The sequence below is a fragment of the Nicotiana attenuata genome, unplaced genomic scaffold (assembly GCF_001879085.1).
Source record: "Nicotiana attenuata strain UT unplaced genomic scaffold, NIATTr2, whole genome shotgun sequence".
Classification (NCBI taxonomy): Eukaryota; Viridiplantae; Streptophyta; class Magnoliopsida; order Solanales; family Solanaceae; genus Nicotiana; species Nicotiana attenuata.
Genome location: NW_017672178.1, coordinates 87229 through 102407, shown reverse-complemented (window position 1 = coordinate 102407; position 15179 = coordinate 87229). Strand labels below are relative to the sequence as shown.

Below are 15179 nucleotides of genomic sequence, written 5' to 3'. Positions count from 1 at the left end.
TTGTATCAGAGCCAACCCTACACACTCATAAGTTCGCACTAAAATCCATTTGAATTCCTTACAATTTCTTTAATTTTTTTTTTATATTTTTGTTGCTTAAATTCGACAAACAAGGGGAGTTAACCCTATATTTCAAGAGGGAATGAAAAGAAAGGAACATAAAATAGTAAGGGATAAGTAGAAGAAATTTATCCAAATAGGAAACTTAAAATATCAGTTTTCCCAAGAGAAGACTTACTTATATCCCTCTCTCTCAATTTCCTTTCCAGTTCCTACAGTTAATATCCAAAACAAATTAGAAAAGAAAGGTTCTGTGGTCATTTTCCATTCATTTCTCTTCTGTTCTCTAAGTTCCAAGGAAAGCATAAATGATTGTTAGGATTCCTTTTTATTGTCTTTGTTAATAAAAATTATAGGTCACGAGTTCGAGCCGTCTCCCCCTTGGGATGTGGCTCTTCCTCGGACCCTGCGTGAACGCAGGAAGCTTCGTGCACCGGGCTGCCCTTTTTTTTGTTAATAAAAATTATAGCTATATGCATAATCTTAGTCCTTGCTGCAAGCTGCAGTAGCAAATGTGCAAAGGCCTATTTGATTATTTTATCAACAAATGAACAATTAAACAATGAAACAATACAGTAAACTTGGAATGGAAAAGATAATCTTAATGACAAAAAAATGAATGGAAAAGAAAACAAGAAGCAACCAAAACTTCAAATAGGCCTTGAGCCAAATGCCAGAAACTTCAGTAAATCTGATGTTGAAGCAAGAGTCCTCTCTCACTTCCCAACTATTTGACGTGCACGTCGATTGGCACCTTTAACTCGAGAGTTTAATTCCTCCACATCTTTGTCAAGATCATCAATAGCTTTGTTTTGCCTGCATTTGACAGATTTCAATAATATGTGTTAATAGGATAATAGACAGAAATAAGCAAATGATGCCTTAGCCAAGCAGAAAAACAGTATGCAGAATGCAATATTTGATGAATGGAGTTTAACTTCCTATCCTATCATCTAAAAGATAACTACAGGTAGTTCTGTTCATGATAAGTGGAATTAGTTACTTGAAAAATAAAACAGCCGACATGCTACAACAAGTTAAAATTACATTAATAGGTAAAAGTTCTTTTAGTTGCCCGTATACATAAGTTAAATCTTGATGTTATTTTACATGTACGATTGCCACCACACTGAACTACCCCGCCAACAGAAAAAGAACGAAACTATATGTTCATTATATGCTATAGTTTAGTTCAGTATCACAGATGAAAGTTGACAGTCACTTCATGACGCCGTCTCAAAAGCACATTTTAAACTTCAGAAAACTTTAATCATGCTTAATGATTTTGTCACAAGAAATTAGCACTCAATCATATTTCTTTTAACATTTCAGGGAAGCAAAGGATCTTTTCAAAAGTACTTAAAGTTAATCAGGTTTGTAGATTTGTCCTTCCAAGAAAAATTAGACGATACTTACTTGTCAAGTTCAGATCCCATGTCAACGGCCATGCCTTTTAGATCACCCAATATGTTGCTAAGATCTGAAAGTGCATCATCTTGCTTCGCCTTCTCCAACTGGTTAAACATAAAAATAGTTTAAACATGAAAAGAAAACATAAATTTAACTTTATAATGTAGGAGTAATTGCCACAAATAGCTAGATTGTGTAAATACAAAATGTACCTCCACTTGCTGCATAGCGTTCATCGATTCAGGAGGAGGTGTACTGGAGGCGGACTTTCCTTTTTTACCATTAGATAAACCTAATTTTTCCCTTTCATTTGCACTACTTTCTTTCCCTCTATAATTATCATCTATAAGAACCAACAGACGAAAGTCAGTATCTCTGTTAGCAACTAAAATTACAGAAAGAAGCATAGTGAATATGATATGGAGGATAACACAAAACCTTTTGAAGTTCGAGGCCCTTTAATATCGTGGCTCTTCTTCGGTTTCCAAGGCATAGAAAACATACCACCAAGATTGTTCAATAACTTCTCCCCCTGGAATGCAGAAAACATGTTTCGTTATTGTCAACTTAAGTCATGTCAGATGGACCGTGTCTTCCAATAGTACCAAATAATAAACATATCGAATGAGCAAAGCAAATTAAGCTACACCCTCAGCTTTAAAATGGTTGCATGACGCAAATTGTTTGACTTATCCTCTACTTCTGTCAAAAACCAAGATTTTTAGAAGTTGAACTTGTAGTGAAGTGTAAGAAAAAGGGACTCGCATTGACTAAAGAAACATGAAAGAATACAAAAGACTGATAACTGAACAGGATAAAGCTTTCCGATTAGTGATAAACTGAAGAAGAATTCAGAATGTGACAACTCATACCATTCGGAGGACAAAGAAATACATTGTTCACAGAGAGTATTACTATTTTTCACTGTAAAAAGGATTTATTTTAACTTTATATTACACTATCATTGTATTTTAACATGTTACTGCAGGTTATTTGATCTATTTTGTAAGTTATCAATTAGACGTGCTATGAATAGTTACCACTTGTCTTAGGTAACTTGACCTGTTGGTGTGATATAGCTAAATAATGTAAGTGCAGATTTAAGAAGTAAATTGAACTCTTTGAAAAGATGAAGTGAAATAATAATTGAAGTGACCAATACCTTGCTTAAATCGCGGTCCATATCAACAGCCATCATGTGAGTACGATGAATTTGCTCGCCTTGCTTATGCAAGGTATCGAGGGTCTTAGCACCATCCTGTCTAATATCCTCAGCTATCTTCAAACAGTTATTCACCGAACTCGTGGTCTCCTTAGCTTGGTTTACAGCATAACCTTCCAATTCTTGCATAGACATGTTATCGAAGTCCTGTGTCTTACTTTTGTTTTTGTTCCTTGCCCCTGATGACGATGATGTTCCAAAATCATCATCATCTGGTGTGACAAGAACTGGTTCGGAAGAAGTTCTTCGAGCATTTTTAGTTCCATGCTTTTCATCAGAATGTGAAGGGGTTGTATTTGTAGTAGCCGAGTCTGGTTTACCTTTCCTGAAGCCAAACATTTTTGGAAATTGTGTGGAATCTGCTTTTGTAAAACTACAGGGATTTTTCTAAAAGATCAGTATTTTCGCTTAATAGGATCACCTGAAAAGCAAATAATTTCAAGATTACAAACAAAGGGCTCCCATTTGCTTGTAAACCAAAAAAAAAAAAAAAAAAAAAAAAAAAAAAAAAAAAAAAAAAAATCCCTCTAAATCACACATAATAGGAGCAAATTAAGACTTCAGACTATACAATAAATTTTCGGCCAAACGATTAATTGAAACTTTTAATAGTTCAACATGCTATTATTGCATTGGCAAAAATGGTTTAATTCCAAACAGGATCAAGAGAATGAATTTTAGCAGAAGGCAATCATTTTCCCTATAACTTTCCCCATTCTTCTTTGCTTTAGCATAAATTGAATTCTGAAGAGCTGGCAGCCCGTTGCACAAAGCATCCCGTATTCACGCAGGGTATGGGTTCGAGAAAGAGCTGCACCCCTAGCGGTGTGATGTAGACATCCTACCTAATGCAAGCATTAGTTGAACCCGTGACCTATAGGTCACAACTTTGCCGTTGCTCAAGGCTCCCCTTTTGAATTCTGAAGAACCATTTCGCAAAATTCATTATAGAAATGACCAAGATCAGAATAAAGAAAAATGCACATACCAAAATGTTGATGCAGAAATGGTCACCAAATTTGAAATCATTTGAGAAAAAACCCATCATAATTAATCAATTGATGAAGCTAACATCAACAAAAATGAAAAAGGAGAAAAGGGCTGTATCCAAATTTCAACAAAATTTAATTTAGAAGACGCAGAATTCATAGATTACAACGTGATCCAAAATGAGAGGAAATGTACATACGGGCATTGATGCAGAACAAACTATGAATTCATTTAGGGAAACCCATCTCAATTAATCAAATGAGGAAACTATCATCAACAAATTTAAAACAAAAAACAAAAATAGGAGAAAAGGATCGTACCCAATAAAAAATTAAAGAGAACTATGAAAAAGATGTGTATGAAATAAATACCTGGGAATGTTGTCTATTTGTATGAAAATGGAAAGAAGGGAGGCAATGGAGAAGAAGAAATACTGAAATTGCAGAAATTTCTTCCTCTCCAACGCGGAATTAGAATGAAGAAATGATGGACACAAAGAGTCTCTCTTTTTGAATGGATCAAATATTGAAGGGAGAAAAGTGGAAGGTCCCGCGAAAAACCAGGTTTTCTACACTTTCTTGACCGTTGGGATTTTTACACTTCTCCTACATCACATTTTCACCTCTTTATTTTTTTTTTCTTTTCCGGCTAATTCGAGAATATTATTTTCCCTTTATTTCAATGTGACTTTTATTTCATGATAAATTAATACAATTATCCCTTTAATTTATAATTCATGATAAGTTAATGTGATTTAATATAAATACGGAGTGTCTATAATTTTTTATCGTTAAGTCAGCCCCTCTACCTCTACGGTTAAGAATCGACATAAATGTCTTATGTCGGTTTGAGTTCCACATGTTAGCTCATGATTGGTCATAAAATCATCATTCAGACTGGAGGGTCATGAACTTTAGTAATTTTTTGTCTGACTGAATAATTTATTTATAAGAAAATATAGAAGTAATTTGAGCGTCGATATGAATAAACAGCGTGGATCAATGAATTTCTTAGTCGGACCACATGGGAATATTGTAGTCAAGGGTATGTACTATAGAATTTAAATTGTATGCATTTTACAAAATCAAGTTACTTAAAAGATAATTGCAAATAATTTTATTTAATAAAATTAAGTAATAACATAATAAGTAATATGCTATAACATGGTAAATTATAGTAATAGCGTAAAAAAAGTTATTTTCTCATTTGTTTTTCACCTCATTGTTGTATTTGAGTAGTAATTTTTTTTTTTTTGATGATTTATGACCCTCATTTTCACTAATGGTAGTAATATACTAACATAGTTTGAGAAGTACTAGTGTATAGCAATGACTTTCACCGAAAAAATAAAGTAAAGTGATAGAGAAAAATTGGATAATAACTAATTTTATTTATTTAAAATAAGATATTGATAGCTTCTAAGAAACACTAGTTGAGGGCAATTTGTGAAATAAGAACTTCATCTTTCTAATTTTATCCTTGTAATATGCGGATATGAAATTCTTTTGTTTATCTTGAAAATGGTAATAATATTTTAGATTTAATTGTGTGGTTCTAAAAATATGTGATCTATTTTTATGCTAGTTGTTAGGCAATAGATGCTAAGTGAAAGGTTAGAAAATAGAATAAGAGCTTGTAGATGGCTTAATAATCAAACCGAAATGGCTGGGAATCGAGGCCTCGAGCTTGCATATGCGGGGCCTCGAGGTCGAGTCGGATGCCCGGTTAAGGGCAGTCGATGAAAGATTAACAGTTATGAGACTTGTGATTGCGGCTCTTTATGACCAATAATGAGCAATAAATGAAGAACAATTAATAGAACACAATGAATATAAGCCATAAATGTAAATAAGGAAACCAAGAGAATATGTTCAAGCTAGAGAGCAGAGAATGTTCTTGTATTGAATATAGTGTGTTGTATCTTGTGTATCAGATCCTCTTTATAAAAGGACAAGGATTCATTTTATATATGGAGGGAAATCCCAACATAGTACATGAGTAATTATTACAAAGAAATATAGCTAGCACAGCTACTTACTAGTATGGCACAGACTAGTGTTTCCCTTGCAGGTTTTATCAGCTTTGATCATATGCATTGGGAACTTCCCGCTAATACGTCGTAGCCGTTGGTTTGCACTGCCTCGAGGTCGATAATTACGAACCCTCGGAGGCGAACTCCGAGCCAGATTTCGAGCCTTACGGGGGTGGTCCTCTTTGAGGCACCCTTAGTGATCATAAAATCGAGCCCTCTGATTTTTACCATATACAATATGCGTAATTATTACATAATGTAGCCAGTACAACCACTCAATCAGCCTGGTGCAGGCTGTCACTGTTGGTGCAGGCGTTGTCAGGAAAATACTGCTCCTAGGGAACTTCCCGCTTACTTATGATAACCACCGGTTCGCTCCGCCCCGACACCGGGCATGAAGGACTCTCGAAGACTTCGAAACCCCGAGCTGTCCTCCGGGCCCTTCGAGGTGAAATTACATAATGCCTTGCCGATCGTAAAATTAGTCCTTCCGATTTTAGCCGCATACAGATAGTCCACGCATTTCTCAGAGTAAAATGAAGAGAAACGGCCTTGATATCTTGCCCCTCTGGTGCTTCCATCGAAGTAAATAGTTACGTCCCGCCAAATGACTGATGCAACAAACAGGACTTCTAAAGGCCGCGTCCATACAATCCTCGGAGTCTTTGATTTAGTTATAGTGGTTGGCTGTCCTTTGGTCTGCTCCAATTGCACACGTTAGGCTTCTATAAATACTCATTTCTTCGCCCCTTTCTTTCTACTACATCATAAGGTTTCCCACAGAGTTTTTCTTCCTTCTTACCTTTCTCTTGTGTTCTTTCCTGAAGTGCGATTTTTTGTTGCTTCTTTGTAACCCTCTGGCCAAAATGGCGAACACTTCCATCTCTATCCCTCAGGAAGATGAGCCTTTTTCTTCCGTGCTCCCCTCAGAGGATAAAGCAGTGGCATCTCCTAGTGCTGGAGAATGCGTCCCGGAGGCCTTTGAGACGACCTCTGATTTTAAGGTCGAAAGATCTTCCTCGAAGCCGGGGCGATTCGAGCCCGCGTCTCGATATATCAGTTTAATAACGGACCTCGAAAGGGTGAAAATCAACTGCCGCTGGGGAGATGCGGTATTAGTGGAGGTTCCTTCTCGGGATGAGGATGTAACGACGTATAAGGTCGGCTTCCTCAGTGTGTATACCTATCCATTTACCCTTGGTCCGGCGGTGCCATCCATGCCTTCGATAGACCCCATGATCCTTGACTTCTGCGAACGATATCAAGTGACACTCGGCCAAATTCATCCGTCATTCTGGCGTATTGTTTACATGACCAGGTATTATGCTAATATGATTAAGGGGATGCCCTTACCCTTGAACATTTGATCAGAATGTATAGTCCCCGACTTTTTCGTGGGGGCCTGATTAAGCTCCACTGCCGGGCCTCGAGGACCCTCTTCGCTTGTACTGACGAGGTTAGGAGCGGGGGGTGGATGAGCCGCTTCGTTCGAGTTAGGACTTCGGACTTGATCCCCGCAGAGAGGATGTCGTTCCACGAAAGATGGAACATGAAGCGTAAGTAGACATACTTAACTAACTGCCCGTTTCTTTCTTCTAGATGCATTTCCTCATGAAGTGACCTCCTCCGCTGATACAGCTGCTGCGGCGTACCCTAATGCGGTTAGGAATCTTTGGGTATCTAAACTGGACTCGATTTGCCCATATGCTGAGCGCGTGTGGCGCGATCTATCTAGGGCTCAATGGGAAGCCAAGGATCACGGTGGGACTTTGTTTTTAACTATAGTTTCAATTTTACCAAAGTTACTGCTAACTGCATTCTCATTCTTCGTGCATGTTTTTGTGTTCGGGCAGGTCTGGGGGAGGTGTTCTTGATGAGATAAACTCTGCCTGGTGAAGCGGATGCCTCAAAACCCGACGAAGAGAGGAAGAAACGACGGAGGTCGTTGACTTATCCTTCGAAATCCAAGAGAACCAGAGTGGAAGATCCTAAGGATGATCCAATAGCTTTAATTTCAGAATCGTCAGGGAGCCCCCGAGCTGGGGGAGGAAAGAAATACGATCCCTTGATAGCACCCGAAGGGGGAGAGGATCTGACTGTTTCACATACTGTTGAGTTGGCGGCTTCTGAGTCGCGGCCTGGTTCCGATGTCGCTCCGCCTCGGGCTGAAGAGGCCTACGAGGGTGTATCGGGCGGTACTACCGAGTCGGTTGACGGCCAAAATTGCCCTCGAGCCGAGGTGAGCTCGGTAGGCGATCCGGGGGAGCCTAATCCCGAAGCTCCTCAGAAGCAAGGGACGGCCCCAATTGATTTGGTGGAGGTCGTTGAAGTGAGCGATTCCCCTACGGAATCGGCTTTTCCTTCGAGGGAGTTGCAAGACGCCCCCAATGCGGAGTCTCTCGGTGTGGGGACATCCGTTGGTGATAAAAATATGTTTAAAAAGCCTTCTTCTGCGCCTGAGGAAAAGCCTGACCCTGACATTTCGCTCATTTTCAATAAGATTGACAGGCCATGTGATCAGGTAATCTATTCGTAAATTCTGCTTGGTGCCTCGACCTTTGCTCTGCTAACCTTATTCTTTCATGGTTCCAGGCCAAGGTGCTCTATAATCAAACGTTTACCAATTTTGAAACCGAGCTAATTCACCACAAGGACAAATATAAGAAGCTTACCACAGAAGCTGATGAGCTCAGGGCTTTTTCTACCAAGAGGGAGGAAGAACTCCGTGGCCTTCGGGATTGCTTGGAGGCGGCGTCCTGGGAAAAGGCTCGCCTTGCTGAACAGGTTACATAGCTCCCGTTTATTGTCTGCATGTCTAACTGACTTCAATGCTTTAATATCTTTTAGTCGATTTTTGCAGTTTAAGGAGAAAGATGTCCTTATGGGGAAGGAGCTCCGAGCCAAGGACTCCGAAATCCTCGAACTCAAGCGGCATTTGAGTGAGGCAATCTCTAATAAAGATGCCCTACGGGGAGAGGTAGTTTTGATTGGGCACTGCCTCGAAGATGCGAGGGCTGAGAGCAGTAAGTATAAGGATCTCCATACTGAGTTGGCTACTACGCTATCCGAAGTCAGGGCTGAGGCCGAGGCGCTTGTGACCTTGCATAAGGAGGACGCCACTACTGCAAATGCTCAGGCCCGGAAGGTGTTCGAAGAGGCTGAGCTACGCCTGACCCGAGCAGTGGAGCATGCCCGGTTAGAATCTCGAAGACAGACGCTCGAGGATATATATATGCGGGGGGCATTGATTTAATTGCCGAAATTGAGATGGTGAAGACCCTGGAAGAGGAAGTTGCGGCCCTGCTTCCTTCCGAAGACGAGTCGAGCAGTAACTCGGGAGGCGATGAAGATGGAAGCGGAGTCCCTGAAGGGGAGGGGGCCGTTGGAAACCCGGAGGTTACGGCCGAGGCTATTGAAAGCGTAGTTTCTGAGGGGGCCGTCGGTCCACAGTCCCCGAAAGGGAAGTAGACTAGGCTTTTTCCTTTTTGATTCTTTTTATGGGGCTTTCAGAGAGTGTTTTCCAATGTAGCTTTTGTATTCTTTCGCGTATGCGTATAGAAGAAAAACCTTTGGTTTCATCTTTCACGCATTTTCTTCTGCTTGTGCATGTCTTTCTTCGTTTTGAATTTATATGTCAGTTGATGATTGGCCATGTGGACTGGACTTCGAGTAATGACCCTTAGGTATATAATTCAGCCCTGAAGCTTGGTAGGCTGGCCCGTAGGCCTTTGCGCGTCTGGTCGGCACGACCTTTTGACTTAAACTGGCGATAACGGCTCTCACGTATGTGCCCTTAGGCATTTTTTAGTTTAAGTGTTTCAGGCTCAGTCTCCGAGTCGGATTTTGACTCGATCTCATTGGCCCTCGAGTTTGTAAATTTTAAGGTGGCCCTTAGGCTCTTACGCATTAGGCCGGTACGACCCTTTATATGGGCTGGCGGCAGTGGCTCTTACGCACTGGTTCGGTACGACCTTTATATGGGCTAGCGGAAGTGGCTCTTATGCCTTGGGTCGGTACGACCTTTATATGGGCTGGCGGCAGTGGCTCTTACGTATTGGGTCGGTGCGACCTTTATATGTGCTTTATTTTTCCCTCGTTAAGTGTTTGCCCGACTCTTTGACGGTTTGATAAAAACCTCGATTGTGAGCCGTTATGTGGCAATGAACGAGCACCTCGGTAGGTTTCGCTCGGTGGCTAAGTGTTTCGAAACCCATAGTTTGGAGCTGACATGGTCGAAACTCTTTTGCCTATGTCGAGGGTAGCCTTGTTTAACCGGTTCTTTTCAAAGTATTTTCGAAGTAATTGGAGGCCTGTGATTTTATAGCGACGGTCGGGCGTCCCCGAGTTGCATTAGTTTGGCTGGCATAGCCTTGTGACCGTAGTCATTATGTTTGGCCGGAGCCTTTCAGTCCCCGAGTGAAGTAGTTTTCGGCGTCTATATCAAGGGTATGCCTTTTTAGGGGTCTTATATGTTTGATATATAGCCTTAACTTTAAGATCGGGATTATGCCTTTTGTAAGGTCTTATAAATTTTTACATGCCTTACTTTGAGGTCTTACAGTTTCGTTACTTGGTACAAGTATGGTTCATGCCTTCCTTGAGGTCTTACAGTTTTGTTACTTGGTACAACCGTACAAGTGTGGTTCATGCCTTGATTGAGGTCTTACAGATATTGTTGTTACCTTATATAGGTTTTGCGAGACCGAGGCCCACATGGGGTCTTATGGCCTCGGGTTTTTGATAAGTCGATGGGATGGCAATTAACGACAGTCCTCGAGACATTGAAAGTTTTCTTGGCTCTGGAGCCGTTTTTGTAACCTTAATGTTGCCTCATTGAGGGCTTATAGGTTCGAAGCTTCCGACCCGGGGGTCATACGGCTTCGAGTTTTTTACGCCAGTCCCCGAGTGTTCGGGACGTTTTTGGCTTCTGGAGCCGTTTTTGTAAACTTGAAGGCTTCTTGACGCCAGTCCCCGAGTGTTCGGGATGCCAATCCCCGAGTGTTCGGGGCATTTTGGGCCCTAGATCCATTTTTGTAAACTTGATATTGCCTCATTGAGGGCTTACGAGTTCTTAAGATTTTGACCCAGAGGTTATATGGCTTTGAGTTTTGACGCCGATCCCCCAGTGTTCGGAACATTTTTGGCTCTGGAGTCATTTTTGTAAAAAAAAAAATAGCAAACTTCTTTGGCACGTGTAATGCTTTGACGGAGGGGAAAATATTTTTTGATTACTTGGTACAAGTATACATGTTCTTACTGACAGGGGCTCGGTTGTTCTATACGGGCACGATTTGTTTGACCGTTTGGCCCGATACATCGCTTCCCTATCGGGACTCTGTTTAGAACGTCTCGGCTTCTCTGAGGAGGCGACCTTCCGGGGGGGTGCCCCCCAGTATTCGAGGTTGATTGAAGATAAGCCTTGAATACTTGTTGGGTCTTCCTTAGGTAGCATATAGAAGTTGCCTCGTTGAAAACCTTGTCGGTAAAAAACCCTTTTTTGGGATAAAAAACCCGATCGAAGGAAAAGAGTGCAAGGCATGCCTTTGAAAACTAAGGTGTTTGAGCTTTTAGCAGTAATAGCGTTTGAGCATCGATACATTCCAATTGCTTGGAAGTTGTTCGCCCTCCATGGTGCTGAGTTTGTAGGACCCTTTGCCAACCACCCCGAGGATGCGGTACGGTCCTTCCCAGTTCTGACCTAGCTTTCCTTCATTGGGATTTCGAGTATTCAAGGTGAATTTCCTTAGGACTAAGTCCTCGATGCCAAAATGTCGGAGATTTGTTCTCCCGTTGTAGTATCTTTCGATCCTCTATTTTTGTGCGGCTATTCGGACCAGCGAGGCTTCTCGCTTTTCATCTAATAGTTCGAGAGCAGTAGTCATGGCCTCATTGTTCGAGCTCTCGGTGGCGTGTCGGAATCTGGTGGTAGGTTCTCCGACCTCGACCGGTATCAAAGCCTCGGCGCCATATACCAGGGAGAAAGGCGTTTCCCCCGTGCTTGATTTTGGAGTTGTTCGATATGCCCAAAGCACTTCGGGTAATATTTCTCTCCATCTTCCTTTTGCGCTTTCCAACTTCTTCTTTAAGTTTTGAATGATGGTTTTGTTTGTCGACTCGGCTTGGCTGTTTGCACACGGGTGATAGGGCATTGACAGGATCCTTTTGATCTTGTGGTTGTCGAGGAACTGAGTCACTTTGCTTCCGATGAATTGCTTCCCGTTATCACACGCTATTTCGGAAGGAATTCCAAATCGGCACATGATTTGGTCCCAGATGAAATTGATGACTTCTTTTTCTCTTATTTTTTTGAAGGCATGTGCTTCAACCCATTTTGAGAAGTAGTCAGTCATAAATAAAATAATCTAGCTTTACCTGGCGTCGTTGGTAGAGGTCCAACGATGTCCATCCCCCATTTCATGAATGGCCATGGCGACAGAACTGAATGTAGTTGTTCACCAGGTTGGTGAATCGTTGGGGCGAATCTCTAGCATTTGTCGCATTTGCGGACGAATTCTTTGGATTCTTTCTCCATGCTATCCTAATAATAGCCTGCCTTGATTATTTTCCGAACTAAGGAATCGGCACCGGAGTGATCTCCGCAGGTGCCCTCATGGATCTCTCGGAGCACATAGTCTGTGTCTCCCGGCCCTAGACTTACTGCTAGGGGGCCATGAAAAGTTCTTCTGTAAAGAGTTCCATTTTTGTCGAGCGAGAATCGGGCCGCTTTGGTTCGCAGGGCCCTCAACTCTTTTAGGTCTGCGGATAGCTTCCCGCTTTCCAGATAATCGATATATTTATTTCTCCAATCCCATGTTAGGCTAGTGGAGTTTATCTCAGCATGGCCTTCCTCGATCACTGATTTGGATAGTTGAACAACAGATCCAGGGAGTATGTCATCTTCCTCGACAGACGACCCTATGTTCGCGAGGGCATCGGCTTCGCTGTTTTCCTCTCGAGGTATGTGGACCAGAGTCCATTCTTTGGAGCGGTGCAATGTGACTTGAATCTTGTCTAAGTATCTTTGCATCCTGTCTTCCCGAACCTCGAAGCTCCCTTTTACCTGATTTACCACCAGGAGGGAATCGCATTTTGCTTCAATGACTTCAACTCCTAGGCCTTTGGCCAATTCTAGACCTGCAATCATAGCCTCATACGCGGCTTTATTGTTAGTTAACCTTGTGGTTTTTATGGATTGTCTAATCACGCCACCCGTAGGTGGCTTTAGAACTATGCCGAGCCCGGATCCTCTTATGTTCGAGGCGCCGTCAGTGAACAGGGTCCATACCCCGGAAGATGTGCCCTTTTCAGCAAAAGTTCTTTCTCGACCTCGGGTACGAGGGAGGGAGTGAAGTCAGCTACAAAGTTTGCCAAAATTTGAGACTTGATAGCCGTTCGGGGCTGATACTCGATATCATATCCCCCGAGTTCGATGGCCCATTTTGGCCAGTCGGCCCGATAATTCGGGTTTATGCAGGATGCTTCGAAGGGGATACGTTGTTAAAATGCAAATATGATGACATTGGAAGTAAGCTTTCAATTTTCGAGACGCACTTATTAATGCAAGAGCTAGCTTTTCCAGGTGCGGATATCTGGTTTCGGCATCACCCAGGGTCCGACTTACATAATAAACGGGGAATTGCATACCTTGTTCTTCTCAGACCAGTACACCACTTACCGCTATCTCGGATACAGCCAGGTACAAATACAATGTCTCATCCTCTTTTGGGGTGTGGAGCAAAGGCGGGCTTGTCAGGTATCGCTTCAACTCCTCTAAGGCGCGTTGGCATTCCGGAGTCCATTCAAAGTTGTTTTTCTTTTTGATCAAGGAGAAGAATGGTGACTCCTGTCTGATGACCTTGATATGAACCAACCCAAGGTTGCTATCCGCCCGATCAGCCGCTGCACGGCCTTTACGTTATTTACCACCGTAATTTCTTCGATGGCTTTGATTTTGTCGGGGTTGATCTCGATTCCTCTGTTTGATACCATGAAGCTTAAGAATTTTCTCGATCCTACCCCGAAGGCGCACTTCTCGGGATTGAGCTTCATGTTGTAAGATGTCGAACGTTTCTTGCAAATGAGTCAAGTGGTCCTCTGCGCACAGGGACTTAACTAGCATGTCGTCAATATAAACCTCCATGGACTTGCCTATTTGATGTTCGAACATCTTATTATCTAGGCGTTGGTATGTGGCCCCTACGTTTTTTAGCCCGAAGGGCATTACATTGTAGCAGTACGTACCATACTTTGTGATGAACGAAGTCTTTTCTCTATCCTCGGGGTTCATCTGAATTTGATTATACCCTGAATAGGCATCGAGAAAAGTGAGGGTTTCATGGCCGGCCGTGGCGTCGATCAAACGGTCGATGTTGGGCAGTGGGAACGAGTCCTTTGGGCACGCCCTATTTAGATCTTTATAATCTATGCATATTCTTAGCTTGTTCCCCTTTTTGGGAACTACTACCACATTGGCCAGCCATTCGGGATATTTTACTTCTTTAATAGACCCTATCTTGAGGAGCTTCGTTACCTCGTCTTTGATGAATGCATGCTTTATCTCAGACTAGGGTCTTCTTTTTTGCTTCACCGGTTTGTACTTGGGATCGACACTTAGTCGATGGGTGGTTATCTCCTGTGGGATCCCTGTCATGTCTAAATGGGACCAAGCAAAGCAATCGATGTTATTAATAAGGAATAAAATGATTTTTTTTCCTAAGTTCGGGGGTTAATCCCGTCCCTAGGTTTACCTTCCGATCTGGGAGATGCTCGACCAATGCGGCTTGCTCCAGTTCTTCAACGGTCGACTTTGTTGCATCCGATTCTTCGGGGGCAATGAAGGTTCTGGGAGTGAGGAAGTCCTCTTCATCATCCTCGGGGGTTTGTTGGCTTTCCAACTCTTCCGAGGTGGAGTGTATGGTATCCGGTACCTCTTCATGGACCGCGAACATTTCCTTCGCCGCATGTTGCTCGCCATACACTGTCTTTATTCCGTCCTTTGTTGGAAACTTCATCATCTGATGCAAGGTCGATGGTACCGCCTTCATGTTATGTATCCATGGTCTATCGAGCAAGGCATTGTACCTTACGTCACCTTTAATGACGTGGAATCTGGTATCTTGAACTGCATCGGATATGTTTACCGGGAGGGTGATCTCTCCTTCTGTCGCTTCGCCGGCCATATTGAAGCCGTTGAGGATTCGGGAGGTAGGCATGGCCTGATCGAGTAACCCGAGTTGTTCTACCACCGTCGATCTAATTACGTTGGCCGAGCTACCTGGGTCCACGAGTACACATTTAATTTGGATGTTATTTAAGAGAAACGAGATTACCAGCATGTCGTTGTCTGGATGAGACAGAGTTTCGAAGTATTCTTCGCTGAACGCGAGGACGTCCTCAGATGCGCGGGCCCGGGTTTGCCCTTGCATTGACGCAGAAACCTTTATCCGCTTGGTCACATGCCCTTGG

General features: G+C 42.4%; 1 protein-coding gene across 1 annotated transcript; it reads right to left on the bottom strand.

Annotated features, from left to right (window-relative positions):
- Nucleotides 1-566: 566 nt before the first annotated feature.
- LOC109212182 (putative SNAP25 homologous protein SNAP30) lies at nt 567-4240 on the bottom strand. Its single transcript, XM_019375808.1, has 6 exons — nt 4054-4240; nt 2633-3065; nt 1909-2002; nt 1683-1813; nt 1477-1574; nt 567-876 (listed from the first exon to the last, which is right to left on the bottom strand). Exons 2-6 carry the CDS (start codon nt 3029-3031, stop codon nt 777-779), a joined length of 822 nt encoding a protein of 273 aa, XP_019231353.1. The 5' UTR covers nt 3032-3065; nt 4054-4240; the 3' UTR covers nt 567-776.
- Between the last annotated feature and the right edge of the window lie 10939 nt (nt 4241-15179).